Genomic DNA, 16,807 nt, shown 5'->3' with positions numbered 1-16,807 from the left:
GAATTAGTTCAGGAAAAACAAAGTTAAAAGAAATAGCAGTAGTCTATGAACACAGCCACACTACTCAAAAGACAACAATTCAAGATGAAGAGAAAACATAGACTATAGAAGGAGATAATCAAATATGCACAGAGCATTGTATGAGAGGAATAAACAGAAGCTATAATCAGGAAAGTGCTGTAAAAAGTCTCCTAGCACTGAAGGACCCTTTCTGAAAGGATGTCAGCTGCTGTGCCAGGCTTTTTCAGTGGGAAACTAAAGATAAGTCATGAGGTGGGCACTAATGATTCATGCCTACGATCCCAGCTACTTGAGAGGCTGGTAACTGGAAGACTGTGGTTCGAGGCCAGCCCAGGCAAAAAGTTCATGAGATCCAATCTCAACCAAAAGCTGGGTACAGTGGTGCCTACCTCTCATTCCAACTACATGGGAAGCTAAGATTGGGAGGATCATAGTTCCAGGAAGCCCAGGCAAAATATAATCATGAGACCCCATCTCAATGGAAAAAGCTGGGAGTGGTGGTGTGTGTCTATCATCCCAGCTATGGCAGGAAGTGCAAAATAGGAGGACTGTGGTCCAAGCCAGCCTAGGTAAAAATGTGAGACCCTATCCAAAAAATAACTAAAGCAAAAAAGGTCTGGAAGCATGGATTAAGAGGTAGAGTACCTGCCTAAGAAGCATGAGCAAACCCCAGTACCACCACCAAAAAAAAAAAAAAGAAAAGTCATAAAACCTGGAAATTATCCCAGGTAATTCTGAAGTTAAAAGAACCATAAAACATTTTATAACAGCTTAACTGAGATAAAATTCACAAACCAGAAAATACATCCTTTTTAAGTATACAATTTCGAGGCTTTTAGGATATTCACAGAGTCCTAACAGTTGAAGGATGGGGGAAATAACTTTAAAATTATCTAACTTACCATTTCTCAAAGTATTTTCTACTGAACCCTTCTAGTCTCACAAGCTATGATATAAAAAGGAATTTTCATAGACCAATGTATTGATTAAACATGGCATACGTGTGTGTTCTACCGCTTCCTTGGAGAATCACATGCAAACTGAAGTCCTGAGAAAAGCTGGGATGGTCTCCCTTACCTGACCCGGAGCCTCTTTTTCATGGGACATGCAGTAGCAGCTCACTGAATCAGTGCTCTGGGACATATGCTTCAGAAAACTCTGGTTTATAGCAACCCAGAATATTCCAGGTAAAGAAAAGGAGCACCAGAGAAGGCTGACTGGCTTAATTTGGGTCTCACAGCTCTTTCCAATTTTCTCATGTGTAAGCAACTATCTGGAAGTATATTTTTACTGTTTACCACAAAACCAAAGCCAGAAATTAGATCTTCACACCTCTAGTTCAATGTTCTTTCTACATTGCACATCAAAAACTGAAGCTCTGAAGCCATGCCAACAACTTCCCAGCACTAACAAGTTCTCTGCAAGAAACCACAGAGAGGCTGGGCGTGATGGTACATATGTGTAATCCTAGCTACTCAGGAGGCGGAAGTAGGAGTCTAAGCAAAAGTATGAGACCTTATCTGAAAAATAAACTAAAAGGGCTGGGAACATGGCTCAAGTAGTAGAGTGCTCGCCTAATAAGAACAGGGCACTCAGTTTAATCCTCAGTACCACCAAAAAAGTAACCACAGAGAAATGAAAACTACCACACTAACAAAACAGAAATGCACAGACTTCAGAAACTGGTGTGCATGAACAGAAAGAGTCCAAAATCATAGATAGGAGCAAGAAATTCTGCTAAGCTACTGCTTGGGAAGGCAACCCCAGACAGCGGTAATGTACTGCATTATTTCAAAAAGCTAGAAGAAACAAGTTAGAATGTTTCACCATAAAGAAATAATAAATGTTTTTGGAGGGGGATATGTCTAACCTGATTTAAATACTGTAAAATTTATACATCTATCCAAAGTATGCACAACTTTTATGTTTTTATGTATCTGTTAAAAATAAATTCAAATTTTACGAAGTCCAAAATCATAAGAGAAAAACTAACAGAGGAATTCAATATGATGCTATGGAAAAATATAAGATTTCATAGAAGAGCAAAAGACAGGGAGGAGAAAGTGAAGAATGCTACTTTGCAAAACTAGACCAGATGTCACCCCTCAATGGAAGCTCGCCATACTTATGAGCATTAGAAAAGTGAGAAGCAAAACAGGCACAGGATCAAATGGATGTGAGAAGCCACTGTTCACAAAAACTTTCTATCAGTAAAAAACTACGATCAAGGCTACCCCAAACCACTTAAGCAGATACAAGAACAGCAATACATACAACCCAGGAGCAAGGGGAACAGTCATGTCCATCAAGTGCACAGGACACATGACTGAAGAAGTTCAAATTCCCAGGGAGAAAGACGAACCAAACCAGAAAGGATCCATGCCTTCCCACGCCACCCTGTTCCTCCTGACCCTCCCACCCAATGCTCCAGCACCACTGAGCTCAGGTCTCAGAGTAAGCGGCTTTTTCTCTAATCTCCACTTACATGCAGGCTCATTTCCCATGGTCTTACCCTCTACACCTGCTAACTCCTACTGACTCCTCAAGAACCCGTTCAAATATCCCACTTCTGGTGGTCATGCCTAGCTGTGGAGGTTGAATCATGGGTGGGCTGCACAGCCCTTTACTCTCTGGTAGTCCTGTTTTGTTCTTGGTCATAGGCCCATGAACTCAGTCACATTCACCTTTATCACTGCAGCCCTAACAGCAGCCAAAACGGTGCCATCGTCTTTACAACAAACGGGAGCTGTCTCAGAGTAACACGCGCTGCACACACCTCCCAGATTGCCTCGTTCAATCCCAAAAGTAAAACTGTGTCACCAGCAACCACCCCAAGGGCCCCATATCACTGAGAAGAGAAGTAAAGGTGAAAGAGATTAAGGTCACTTGGCCAGAGAGAAGTACTCATCATCCCAGTGGTCAGCCACAGCACTAAGTGCTGATGCGGGGGTGGGGTCGGGGCAGCACAGGCTCAAACAGGGTCAGAGAGGGCAGGCCTCATGACATGATTCATTAAGTGACACAAAATAAATAATAATCAAACAATCAAGACAGTGGATACTTAATAGCATTAAGTTAACATTTAAAAAAATGTTTAGGGCCCCTCCCAAAAAAACTCTCAAATCAAGCAGAAATTTCAGCCAGATTTCAAGGAATACAATCAAATCCCCATCCTAGAATACTAAATCCACATTACTCTAACAAAACAAAGATGTTATGATAAAGCAATGGACTATGACTCAGTTAAGATAAGGAAAACTTTAAAAAATAGAAATAGAAAATGATTTGATAAAGAAAAATCACATCTCTCTAAAACCCAATACGATAACTCAAAAACCTAATCAGATAATTAAGGAAATACAAATTAAGATAGCAAAGACATCACAATTTTACAAATTTGAAAACAGTATTTATATGTTCAAAAAGTAGTCAAGTGAAAAACTACAATATAAAAGTAAAATTAATATAATAAGCAAGTATGTATTGAAGAAGAAGAAATATGGGAAGTTATCAAAGAACTGATTTCAAAAGGGCATTAAACAGCAGTAAGTTACAGGAGAATTCTTCCAAATGTTTAATGATAATCCAATTACTCTAAGTGATTTATGTCTCCAAAGAGTAAGAAAAACAATTCTATTAACCAACTCCTTAAAAACAAATTGGGGTCTAATCCAGGAATATTTTTAAAAATATCTTTGAGACATAATTCAAATGCCACAAATTCGAGCACTTAAAGGGTTCGACACAGGTAAAGGTCTTTAGTATATCCACAATCCCCACCACTACCACAACCTAAGTTTAGAATATTTTCCTCACCTAAAAGGAAAAATGCCCCCATTAGCAGTCACTCTGTCCTTTTCTCTTGCCTTTCCTCTGGCCCAAGCAAGAAACTATCTATTCTCTACCTCTATAGATTTGCCTCTTCTGGAGATTTCATATAAATGGAATCATATGGTATGTGTGTGTCTGGCTTTTTTCACTTAACATAATGTATTCAAGGTTCACCCAGCTGTAATATGCTTTTGCTTTTTCAAGACTTTTCTTCTGGCTAATGTGGCTCCCCTGAGGTTAAGATCCATTTGTAAGTTTTTCTTTTTTTGGGGTGCAGTTATGTAGGGATTGAACCCAGAGACTCATGCATACTAGGTAAGTGCTCTACCATTGAGCTACATCCCCAGCTCCTAGGCTGACATTTTGACAGGGACTGCATTGAGATTCTGATAGGGATCTCAATTTGCAGAGTGTTGCCATCTTAATAACTGAGTCTTCAGATATATAAACTTGGATGTCTTTTTGGTAATATTTTAGGAACTATCTTTAAACTGCTTTAATCCACACCACTACAGACATAAAAGTAAGTAGAAATAATATTATTGGGTAGAATAATGATGTCAAATACTATGTACAAAATAATGAGTGGTTATACTCTGGCCTGCTATTTCTTGAGTATAATCTTTCATTGGTTAACAAGAACTACAGAGCTGTTTGTGCTCTTTGATTCTAATAATGATATATCTGGAGTCACAGCCCAAGGAAACTCAAGGGAAAAAAAATGAAAACTTTGCTAAGCTACATATTGTAGTACTTGCTATCACAGTGAACTACTGGGAAACAATAGTCAATTATCCCAGCAATAATTTCTCAACAAGAGGAAAATATCAAATTACTAGCACAATGGGAATCTATTCCATCTGCCTGAATGCTGTGTGCTGAATGTTTACAAAGATGAGGGGAATGAATGCATGTAAACATTCCATTTGTAAGCAAAGTACATAAATGTCTCTTTGCTTACATATGAGAGGTCACAAAATAATTTGAAGTAAAACCAGTTAGAATGTACTCATCACTGGGCTGCTATTTTTATGAAGTTGTTTAACATCTTCAACCATTATGTATGTGTTTTAACATGACAGGATCTGCCTGTCCCCTGTAGCACATGGAAGTACATGCTGTGACAACCCCTTATGGGCACTTCTACATGGACGCTGCTGAGCAGCAAATGGCTTGACAACACTGCCACAAGGGCACCTAGCCATGGATTGTGCATTGACCAATGGAGGGGAGGAAAAGCTCATCCGCTTAGGCTCCCATAGGAAGCTTAGGGGTGGAAATCAGTATTAGCCTCCCACTTGCTTTTCAATACCACAGCCTGGAAGATGGGCTAACAGAAGAACAAGTGTACTTATTTCTTAGCAGTTTAGATTTCTATTATCCTCTCACTTCAGCAAACACCCATTAAGCCACATGATATAGGTTTATCTCACTGGAAAGTTCTGACAAATATATCCTTCATCTCCCCAAACCAGATGAAATCAATCTCTCATTTTCTGTACTTCTAAGAATAAATGGCAACTCTATTTTTTGGTACCTAAAGTAATTAAGAGAACCATGCAGAATGTAGAAAGAAAAGACTACAATTAACAGAACTTCAGGGAATTATTTCTCTTCCTGCATTGCCTCTTTCCTGGTCCTATAAATAACAACATTATATCATGCTGACAAGGCGTGCTGTTCAAATGTAAGAGCAGGGTTGCCCTTCAACAAAGCCGAGAAATGCTGCCACCAGGCAGCTCTTATAATGGCAGCACACCCCAGTGACAGGAACAGGTGGCTAGGGCCTCTGTGCATGGCCCTTCTGCTCTGGCCCCTGCGCTCTGGGACCCCCACAGGCCTCCTCCTTTCTTTATCTTATAAACGAATTAACACAGAGATCAACATCCATTTTTCTATTCCTGCCACAATCATGAATGGGTGGGCTAAAGAGCAATACAAATCTCTCATTCATTTGGGGGAAACTGATGAAAAATGTAAATTTCTCTCTCTCTCCTTTTTTTTTTTTTGCTGTGCTAGGAATTGAACCCAGAGCCTTAGAGCTTGCTTGGCAATCATTCTATCATTTGTGCTACACTTCAGTCCTTTTTTTGGTCTGTATTTTGCTTATGAGATAAGGTCTTCCCAACTGTGCCCAGCCTGTTCTCAAACTCACAATCCCGTTTTCCCTCCCAAGTAGCTGCAATTACAGGTATGCACCAACTTGCCCAACTACAAATATAACTTTATCTTACAAAAGTACAGTGTGAGAGCACTACAGTCAGCTTTTGAAAGGTCCTCTCCCAGGGTAGACGACAGAATAATGCAAGCCGCACAGACAGTGAAGAGCAGGAGAAGGGTGGCCCTGGGGCAGTGGATGAAGAAAGCCTTTCACACAGAGCTTTATAGGATCAGAAGGTAAGAGAGGACCACTACCCTCCTGGAAGGAACTGGGATACCAATTGACATGAGGTAAAGATGAGGCATCTAAGGTATCCCTGCAGACTCTGTTCATGGGGTGTGGTGAAGGAACCTCCCTCGCTGAGCCTTCCTCAGTGAGAAGGGCCAGGTGGGAGCACAGAACAGCAGTAGGCCAGGCAGAGAGCCATGTACCTTTTAAGAAAAACAAACAAATAAGGCAACTTCCAATAAAAGGACAATTGTAGAAGGAGAGCCACATCTATTTTATCATCTCAAATGGTGGAGGGCCCCAGTCTGAAACATGTATTGTGAGATTCTCAATCCAGACAGCCTGAAGTGGTCCCTGCATCCGGGGCTCACTTACAGCCTCGAGCTGAGAGAAGGCAAACAGACCAACACACTATTTCTAGGTACATCTGTGTGTGTGTGTGTGTGTGTGTTTGTATACATGTACACGTGACACCTGTATACACAGATATTATAACTTCTTCTGGATGGCCTCTATCCCCTATGGAGCAGCACTGTGGCATGTGAGAAGTACAGAGAAGGACCGCACCAGGAGCAGTTGTGGAAGATGGGCTCTCGGGTCTTCTCATGTAGGTCCTCCCACTCGCAAGCACAGAGCTTTGTGTAACTGCATGTATGTTTTTATCTCACTTTCATTCATTTAAATCAGTTATTTAGAGTCATATTTTTGAAATAAAAGTACGACTCTATAAAGAAATGAAGCTGTTTCTTTAGCCAGCACATTAGTGTGGTTTTGTTATTGGGTTTTTTTTGTTTGTTTATTTTTTGGTGTAACGGGGGTATGAACTCAGAGCTACACACTTGCAAAGCAGGAACTCTACACCTTGGGCCACACCTGCAGCCCTAGCCAGCACATTGGGATTTAAACATTATCAGCTCTCTGGGGTCCATGCGTTCCATACCTATGGATTTCTCATTCGCAGTTTCAATCAAAAGTGGATCAAATTATTTCTTTAAATTGTGTCTGTACAGACTTTTTTCTTGTCATTATTCCTTAAATAATACAGCACAATTAGTTACATAGAATTACATTTATTAGGTATCACAGGTAATCTAGCCATGATTTAAAATGTATGAGAGGACATGCGTAGGTAGGTTATATACAAATCCTACATCATCATTGTATATAAGGCCCTGAAAATCCCAGATTATCTTATTCAGGGCCCTCCTTAGTAGACCATCTTCTGATTTCAGCTGTCAAGATATTTTTGCGGGCTGGGGGCTTAACTCAAGTGGTAAAGCCCTTGCCTAGCAAGCGTGAGGTCCTGAGTTTAAGCATCAGTACTGCAAAGAAAAGAAATGAAAACTGCATCTCTGTTGGAACTGGCTTCAGAGTAGGCTTAGGTGTCCTACAAGGAAAAAAAAAAAAAGGACAGTCCCTGATAACCAACTTCTCTTCTTAACAAAGAAAGGAAAATGCTCACAGTTCGCAATGGCAGTACTCACTGTTGGCGATACCTTTGCTGCCATCAGACCTCGCTTACTTGTGTAACAAATATACATAGCAAACCACCCCTGTGCTAGACCCAGACCTCTTCCTAACACTAAGCTCAAGGTCTGAAAAGGCCAAGGACACAGGATATTCGTAAAGTGTGCACTAAAGCTCAGGAGACAGTTTCAAAATAAGAGTGTGCACAATGTTTGTATGATAGCAACTTTAATAAAATAACTTCTTCAACTGTATAGTTCACTACTTTCATCCATTCAAATATTTGAACATTTATTTAGAGATAAATAGGCTAATAATTAGCTAGCATTTGTTGCCCTCAATGCAGAGAAACTAAAGCAGATACCTTAAAAGCAACTGAGGCCAATAGAAGAAGGGGACCAGGAACTAGAGAAAAGGTTAGATCAAGAAGAATTAACCTAGAAGGTAACACACATGCACAGGAAATCAATGTGAGTCAACTCCCTGTATAGCTGTCCTTATCTCAACCAGCAAAAACACTTGTTCCTTCCTATTATTGCTTATGCCCTCTTCAACAAAATTAGAGATAAGGGCAAAATAGTTTCTGCTGGGTATTGAGGGGGTGGGGGGAGAGAGGGAGGGGGCGGAGTGGGTGGTAAGGGAGGGGGTGGGGGCAGGGGGGAAAATGACCCAAGCATTGTATGCACATATGAATAATAAAACAATTTAAAAAAAAGGCTAATATTAAAAATTAGTTACTATTTATTACTAAATAGTCACATCATATAAGGTATGAAAGCATGTGTACATAGAACCAAATATACATATATGTGTGTATATATATATATATATGTATGTATATTACAAAGCACATTTTTAAAGGTGAAGAAGAGGAAAGATGCATAAATCTGTATTGCTTACAGGAAAAAGAAGACAAAAGAGAAATAAAGATAGCTTATTCAAATGTAAAATTATCCCTAATACTTTAAAAATAATCAAGAAAAGGTCAGATGTGGTAGTGAATGCCTGCAATCCTAGCTACTTGGGAGCCAGAGATAGAAGGACTGCAGTTCAAGGCCAGCCTGGGCAAATAGAAAAAAAAATTAGCAAGCCCCTGTCTCAAAAAACAGTCTGGGTATGGTAGTGCACATCTGTAATCTCAGCTATTTGGGAGGTGGAGGTAGGAGAATTGCAGTCTGAGTCAACCAAGGCAAAGCCTGAGACCTTATCTGAAAAATAACTAAAGCAAAAAGGGCGGGAAGTGTGTGGCTCGAGTAGTACAATACTTGCCTAGCAAGCACAAGACCCAGAGTTCAAAACCACAGTAATCACCCCTCAAAAAAAAAATCAAGAAAAATACTATTAATCATTTGTATCTTAATTAAAACTAATACTACCATAGGTTTAACTGGATGAAAATTCAAGAAAAATATGAAAACTGTGTCTTAACAATTCAGATTTTTAAATTAAAACTGCTATATAATCATGGGTCAACTTCTAACTTTGCATTATGGAAGTTCAGAGAAAAGTAAATGCCTACATGGTACCTATAGCCTCTATCACTACATCTATACTCATTCACCCATCACAGTCCTAGCTTTACTGCCAGCTCTTAAGACCAAAACAAGCTGCTTCTCCCAAAACAAAAAAGAACACTGACACCCTATGTGTTAGTCAGTCTTTGTATCACTGTTTCAAAATACCTGACACAAACAACTTAACAGAGGAAAGATTTATTTTAGCTCAGGGTTTTAGTCCATCAGGGTGGGGAGGACGTGGCAGAGTAGCTCACATCATGGTAGACAGGAAGCAGAGTGAAGAAGCAACAAGAAGGAGCCAGGGCAAGATCTAGGTCCCAAGGACACACCCAGTGATCTATTTCCTCCAACCATACCCCATCTTCCACAGTTCCACCATCTGCCAATAGTCTATTGAAACCATCAATGGATTGAACCATTGACTAGCTCAGAGCCCTCATGGTCTAATTGTCTATAGCGGTGCCATCACAGAACACCCAGAGGTGTTCTTCAAAAATCTCTCTCAGTTCTATCACATTGGCAATCAAGATTAATCATCACATCCTGCTTCCCAGTCTTAAGTAAGCACTCAGTAAGACTCAGTAAGACAACAACCATCACACCATCACTTAGCTAGCAGTCACCGTATGCTAGGCAATGTCCCATTCATTCCCCACAGCAATGTGATCAGTCACATGGGAGAAGTCAAGGAAGACAGAATAGGTAGTCAGGACAACACCAGCCAGGAGCCACATAGCTGGGACACGCAGAAGTAGTGAAGGAAGAGAATAATTCTGCAGTCTGGCAAAGACTCTTGCACCAGCCAGCTGAGGAACAAAAGCACCACCCAAGTGCAGCACTTCACCCTAATGTCAAGGAGGCCATCAGGGCAGGAAACAGTGAAGCCACTACAATGAGATTTGTGTAAGTGGCAGGAGAGAAGCAGATCTGTTAAAGAAACCAAATACTTCTGTGCTTCCAAGTAGTCCCAAACAATGAAAGGCAAAGTATGTAAAAAGTTATTAATGAAAAGAGAAAATGCCAAATAATGAGTATAGGAAAATGGAAAATGGCTGGTACCCACTGAGCAGGTCACGCTGTATGAGAGTAAGCTCACACTAAAGCAGCTGTTCAAATAGTTAGGCAGATTCTGAGTCAATGAAGAAGCAAGGCAAGTAGCAAGGGATGCACCGGCCTAACGTGGAGCCCCCAGACAACATCTGGTGTGAGTTGATAAAAGGATCTCAAGGGACCCTTTCACTTGCTAAACATCACTGACAAGAAACAGTCACTAGAGTGAGAAGGCTTCGTTAACTAAATTCCTGCATAAATTCAACATTGTAGAGAAACTTTTATAACATGAACATCTTTCCTACAAATAGTGCCAAGACCCAAGTTTGAAAGAAAAGAACACTAACAAATATTCCTGATTACACAAGGGATGGATCAGAACCATGCTTGTGGGAGCAAGAGAAAAAAGGGAGAAATATAACCAAAGGCTCTTGAGCATGAATGCAAAGAAAACTGTTCCAAGATAAGGAGATGAAAAAGAACTTGAACACGGATTTAAATAATCAGATCCCAACAAGCTTTCAGTACTGTTTAAATTATAAACTATCAGTATAGTCTCTAAAATACATCTTCATATGCACATATATAAGGGCCTAAAGAATTAAAGTTAATAGTCTTCAGATTTAAGGAGCCACTCATAAAGGGAAAAAGTGATTGAAAAATTCATATACAGAACACAACCAAAAAAGAAAAGAAAATGGCTATACCATCCCTGTGTCCAGTAAAGTATTCCTCAGCAGAAAATCTCCTGAAAGTTTTGCTGGGGGCTGACTTCCAGCAGAGAGGTGAACCAGTGTGAGAAATACTGGGGTGCTGCTGAGATCACAAATCAGACCTGTGCTTGAAATCTGATGGGCAAGGTAAAATCTACCTCTGCAGAAGGATGTGCCTCTGACCAGAGTCAGGCAAGCAAGCACACTTGGCAGAACCACCTCAGTTTTTATCCCTAACACCCCTTGCTCTAAGGGAGGGAGCTTGGTTTCATGTCTTCACAACTGACTAAGGCTGAGGTTTAGGGGAAGGCATAGAGGAAGAACAGAGCATGGACACAAAACTTTAATTTGGTTGGTGTACTCAAAGACAAAGGGGTGACCCATGAGGTGGGAATTCTAGGATTCTGGGGAAATTGAGGCCTGAAACGACTGTTTGACCTGAAATGGCAGCACCAAGTATATAATTAACCCATGGGCCAAGAGGACCTTCAAGCAGAAATTCCTTTGCACAATGATTATCTTAAAGCTAGCAGTTTGCATTTTAGGATATCCAATGATAAGTAATTCTCTGTTTAAAAGCAGAAACTTTACAGTTAGGCAATGTGCCACAGAGCACACAGGCAACTGGGGAAATTAGCTAATATCAACACAATGATAGACATATTCCACAGTGTGATATCAGGTGGGGGATGGGAGAGAGGGTTTGAACTCATGACCCTGAGATTAAGAGTCTCATGCTCTACCGACTGAGCTAACCCTTTGACAGAAAAGACCCAATTTAGTTAGCTCTCACACCAGGGAACAGAGATGTTAAAAGTTTCAAACTGATTCAACCACCTTCTTTCACATGTATGATTAACCCATTTCATTTTCCTACAAATCCTCGTGCCTCTGAGCAAGCACATAAAGAGATGCAAAGGAGAGGTGGAACCCTCCACAGATCAGGGCATGCTCTGGTTTTGGAATGGGACATTGGGCTCACAGGTCAGGAATTTACAGGAAGCCCTCTCAGGTCCATGTTTTCTTGTACTGCAGCCTGCAGTCCCTGTCTATGCATAGGGACACTCTGAGGACTGGGCTAGGACTGTGTAAGTAAAGCTCTTGACACAGTACCTAGCCAAACTAAGCACATGAAAACACACTATTATTTCAAGGCTGATGCAACACTTCTGTACTAATCAACTGTTAGTTAAGATCAAAATTTAGCAACTTCATTTATTAGTAACACACAAAGAGGGAAATTATATTTTTGTTTTTCACCTAAGAGCTCTTTAATAATGCTAATATGCCTTAAGCTTCAAGTACACCAGCTATTCTCATTATGAACAAGGACTTTCACCTGGGTTTGCCCATGTCCCCTGAATAGAAGGTAACTGACTAACATTCTGGGTTCCTGGAGGTCTCTTCCTCAGCAATGGTGCAGTGAAAGGCACACGAACACAATGTGCCTCAGCCGATGGCATTCTGCCTCATCCACACTGGCCCCCAAGCAGACAGCAGAGATGGGATCATCAGAGGCTTTATTTTTAAAAGATGAGGAAGGTACCATACCTCTAATCGCTGGATCCGTCCCTTGAAAAACATAAAGAGGGAAGAATTTGGATAAGCAGCTTCTTTTTTGAGAAGAATTTCCTTAGCTTCATCCAGGCCTGCTTTGTTATCACTGCCATCCAAGGCAAAGAACGGGCGGACTACAGTGTGATACCAGAGTAGAGCTAATCTGCGGGAGAGAGAGACACTGAGCCAAAGAGTTCTCTGAGATTGTTGTTATTTTCCAAAACAAAAAAATCAGAATCTGCTCTTCTAATTCACATTCTTTTCAAAAAACTTAATATACAGTCTTCAAAGAAGTACAATCAGAGAGTGTTTTCCTCCTTTAATTTTGTCAGTGTTTAGAAAACTGCCAGTTGAGCACAAGGTATAAATCACATACTCTCTACCATGAGAGAAGAGAACAGAGTGACAGAAACATACAGCCTTTCTGAAGCTTCTAGATGGACTGCTCAAGACATGCGTGATGTAAATCTCTGAATTCTGTACCTCAGTCATCAATGCACAGATCAGGAACAGTGAGCATGCACCATGAACTAATTGTTCCCTCAGAATAAAAGCTTTTACTTTTTGAAAGGAAAATGTACCTTTCTTTTGCATTCATAAAAGTTAGGGGGTAAGTTTAAAAAGCCAAACTTACAGAATCCACAGTTACAAATTATATTAAATTGAGATAAAGTAAATGAGAACAGACAAGGATCCTTTCTCCAGCCTTAGAAAATGCCCAACTCAAAATAAATAAAGAACTTAAAATTCCCTTACTTCAAACTCATTAAAGAAAAATGTCATGTTAAACTTAGGTAAACAGAACAGAGTCATTGAGATCTGCTTTAATGAACAGATAAAAATGTTTAGCCAGCACATCAAGTATCTTATGTAAATGTAAACTTCTAGTGTGCTCATAAATTTAAGACTCTGATGGAGATCATACTAACTTACAATATTAATTCCATTCATTCCTTTGTCAGAGAGGCACAACATAACGTTAAGATATAAACAGAGAAAATGATCACTAGTTACAAGCCTACTGATACTAGTTAAAAAAGAACCACTGCTGGTATAATTTAATGAGTTTGGGTAGGTACACAGTGTTTTCAAATGAAAAATTAATGATTTTATATAACTATTACCTAATTAAGAGTTAATATCCAAACTCCTCAGTCCTGAGATGTACAGAAGTACATCTCACTACAGCCTTTGTAAAAGCAACATATTTTTGGAGATTTCTAACAAGTAGTGTCATATCAAAGAAACAGCTCTAATGGCAAATGGCAGATATTTTCCAGATTAAGTAGCAGACCACATCTCTTTGAACTGATGTGGAAACAGCTAAGTCCTGGCTCTGGAGTGTTACTCCAGCTTCCCTGCGCTCTCCTATTTAAGTAATTGTCATTAAGGTTTACACTGAGCCGCACCACACAGTGGACTAGCATGAGATAGACAAGCCACACGCAACCAGCCAACTGACCAATGAGAATCAGCAAGAAAAATTATTCAACCCAGGGATTCTTTGTAAGAACAAAAATCAGAACCACAGAAAAAGCCTTTCAAATTCATATCTTATAAGTCTAAAAATCCAGATGGTGCATCTTGGTGACTGTGATCACAGTCACAAAAACTGCTTATAAAATCACTGGAGGATAAAAGATAAGGTCACCTTACCTCATTAAAATACAGAATTAATGAAACTTAAGTAACAGTGCCTTCTCTTTGACTGAGGTCAGCTTACAACTACCTCCACCAGAACAGAACACAGTCCTTGGTGTTGCAATAAAGGCACATCATTGTGTCAAGCAACCAGGAATTATTCCTGAAATTCTCTTTAAAATCTGATTGTTGTTTCCTTACTTCAACACTATATTATCTACCAAAGCATTGCAATATAGCTACTCACGTAGCTAAAGGGGCCTTCATGTCCTTACTTTCGCTCGCATACGTCAGTGAAGAAAGCCCCTGTAGGCGGTCTCCAGGAAACCCCAGCAGGTTGATGATTTTGAGCAGGTTTGGGGGCACCATGGATATGCAAAGGTGAAAAAGGCCATATCCAAAGCTAACAGCACCTTTCAGTCTGTTTAGGGACTCCTCAGTCACCCCTTCAGCCACCATGTGATTATCATTTGCAGCATCAGAAGGCTCTTCAGTTAGCTTCTTTTGATACAGCTCCTGAAGGGCATTGATGTCCACATAGCACTTATTGTAAATCTTCCAGGCTTTCCTAAGGATCCACCCACCTTTTATGTATGCTAGGAAGAGAAGGGGAGAGTAGCAGTCAAAAACAGGCATTCAAAATAATTTGTGTATTTGAATAATAAAAGATATCAGAAAACAACCTGAAAAACAAGCAAAACATTTAAGACATCAAAACTATTTCCTATCACCGCACCTTGTTTTCCTCACAGTATTTAAATTTCTTATTTGTTGTTGCTGTTCTTCTCTACACCGTATGACCACTTGGCAAGAACCATGTGAGGTTTTGTTGTTGTTGTCATGTTATTACTCGTTGTTGGTTGTATCAATCCCCACAGGCAGTAGCTAGTATATAATATTTCAAGGAAGGAAGGAAAGAAAGAAGGAAGAACAGGAAGGAAGGGATGGGTAACTTGAATCCAATTTTTTTTCAGGTCTTCTGTGAAAGCCTGTACTGCTGCTCTGAACTACTATGGCCCTTCCTCATAAAAATTTTTTATAAATCTAACATTTGTGTACCCTCTATTTTCAGTCCTCCAGAGAAAATTCTTAGTCTAATTCAGCACTGAATTTATACCTAAGCACCAATCAAGGAAACCTGCAAGAAAAGAATATAAGCAAACAAGTCAAGTACCAGTGGCTCATACGTGGGAGGCTGAAATTGGGAGGATTGCAGTTCAAAGCCAGCCCAGGCAAAAATGTCTGAGACACTGCCCTCCATTCCCCACCATCTCAACAGAAAAAAAAAAGGGGGGTTGGGTTGGGCATGGTAGCATATACATGTCACATCAGCAATGGGAGGAAACATAAATAGGAGGTTTGTGGTCAGAGCATAAAGTATGACCCTATCTCAAAAATAACCAAAGTGAAAAGGGATAGGGGCATAGCTCAAGTGGTAGAGCACCTGCCTAGCAAGTATAAGGCCCTGAATTCAAACTCCAGTGCTGCCAAAAATTAAACTAAAAAAAAGAATACAAGCAAAAAGGATTAATTCACATTTATTGGGCAACAACAGCCAGTTTATTATAAAAAAATCATTCACATAAAATGCAAAGACTCCCAAATGCTCCTGTACCTGTTGCCTAATGGGTACCATCACCGTGCTTGAATGGAATGGCTTTGGTCTGTGACCATGGTGTTCAAGCAGTGACCTGGCCTAAAGAGATCCACAGTGGAGAAGGGACAAAGAAAAAGTTAACTCCACACCAGAGAGCAAAAATCTGTTACTTCCTTAAACTGCTGCCATTGTTTCCCAGTAGGACCCCAAAGAAGACTTCAAAGACAAGAGGCAGACAGAATTTAGAACCCACAGGCACTTCTCCAGGCCCCCAAATGCTGTCTTCTTTCCCTCTCAAACATTTTCACCTTCACCTGGGGTGGGGGGTTATCAATTTCTCTCTTTTTATCTATGTGTGTCATCATATATTTGGGGGGAAAGGTTTTCCGTAGGCAAATAAAGTGTCCTCAACACTACAGAAGAGAGCTCATTCTCTTGGCCCTGTTACCAACATAACAACACGACTTTGACCTTCACAAAAACAGCAACCATCCCAGACTTCCAGTTCCTCTAGAACAGCAGGAAAATAAGGTTTAAAAGTATTTTTTTTAATTGCAGAAAATCTATGATAAAAAATAAAATATGATTTACAAAACTCCAATCCCTAAATTGAAAGCAATCTAAGAATATATGGTATGTGCAGAAGAGAGCCCATTTAGCAGACCTGCTTACAAGGTGGACCCCTAGCAGGACAGGGAACTTGGACTGGACAGGAACCATCCCCAGAACTGGTAAGTGTGGCTCACCAAGTATGCCTACTTTATAATCAGTGTGGTTCATACTGAATGCCTGTGCTCCTGCGGGAGTCTTAGAATCTGAGTTGATATCCATAACATCAGCCCCCCAGTAACAAGTCCAGACACCAGGTCTCTAACGAGATTCCCTACTTGGTATCATTTTATTCACGTTATCATTACTTGTTGCTGGGGAGATGAAGCATGTCCTGTGTGACTCCCACAGGAGAGGAGACCCTTGGAAGCCTGTGCTTGGCCTCCCCTAGATTCCACTCCATTCAGCTTTCTCC

General features: G+C 40.3%; 1 protein-coding gene across 6 annotated transcripts in view; it reads right to left on the bottom strand.

The window, feature by feature from the left end:
• Ttc39c (tetratricopeptide repeat domain 39C) overlaps positions 1-16,807 on the bottom strand; it is a 103,380-nt gene that overhangs the window by 30,377 nt on the left and 56,196 nt on the right. For 4 of the 6 annotated variants that reach the window (XM_074070189.1, XM_074070192.1, XM_074070193.1 and 1 more), the window contains 2 exons: positions 14,434-14,782; positions 12,540-12,708 (listed from right to left, as the gene is read on the bottom strand). In XM_074070189.1, coding sequence (XP_073926290.1) covers positions 12,540-12,708; positions 14,434-14,782 — 518 coding nt within the window. The remainder of the gene's footprint in view (positions 1-12,539; positions 12,709-14,433; positions 14,783-16,807) is intronic. The other 2 variants (XM_074070191.1, XM_074070190.1) reach the window with 2 other exon arrangements.

This window comes from Castor canadensis, chromosome 4 (assembly GCF_047511655.1).
Source record: "Castor canadensis chromosome 4, mCasCan1.hap1v2, whole genome shotgun sequence".
In the NCBI taxonomy this organism is placed as follows: Eukaryota; Metazoa; Chordata; class Mammalia; order Rodentia; family Castoridae; genus Castor; species Castor canadensis.
This window is presented reverse-complemented; position numbering and strand designations above follow the sequence as displayed.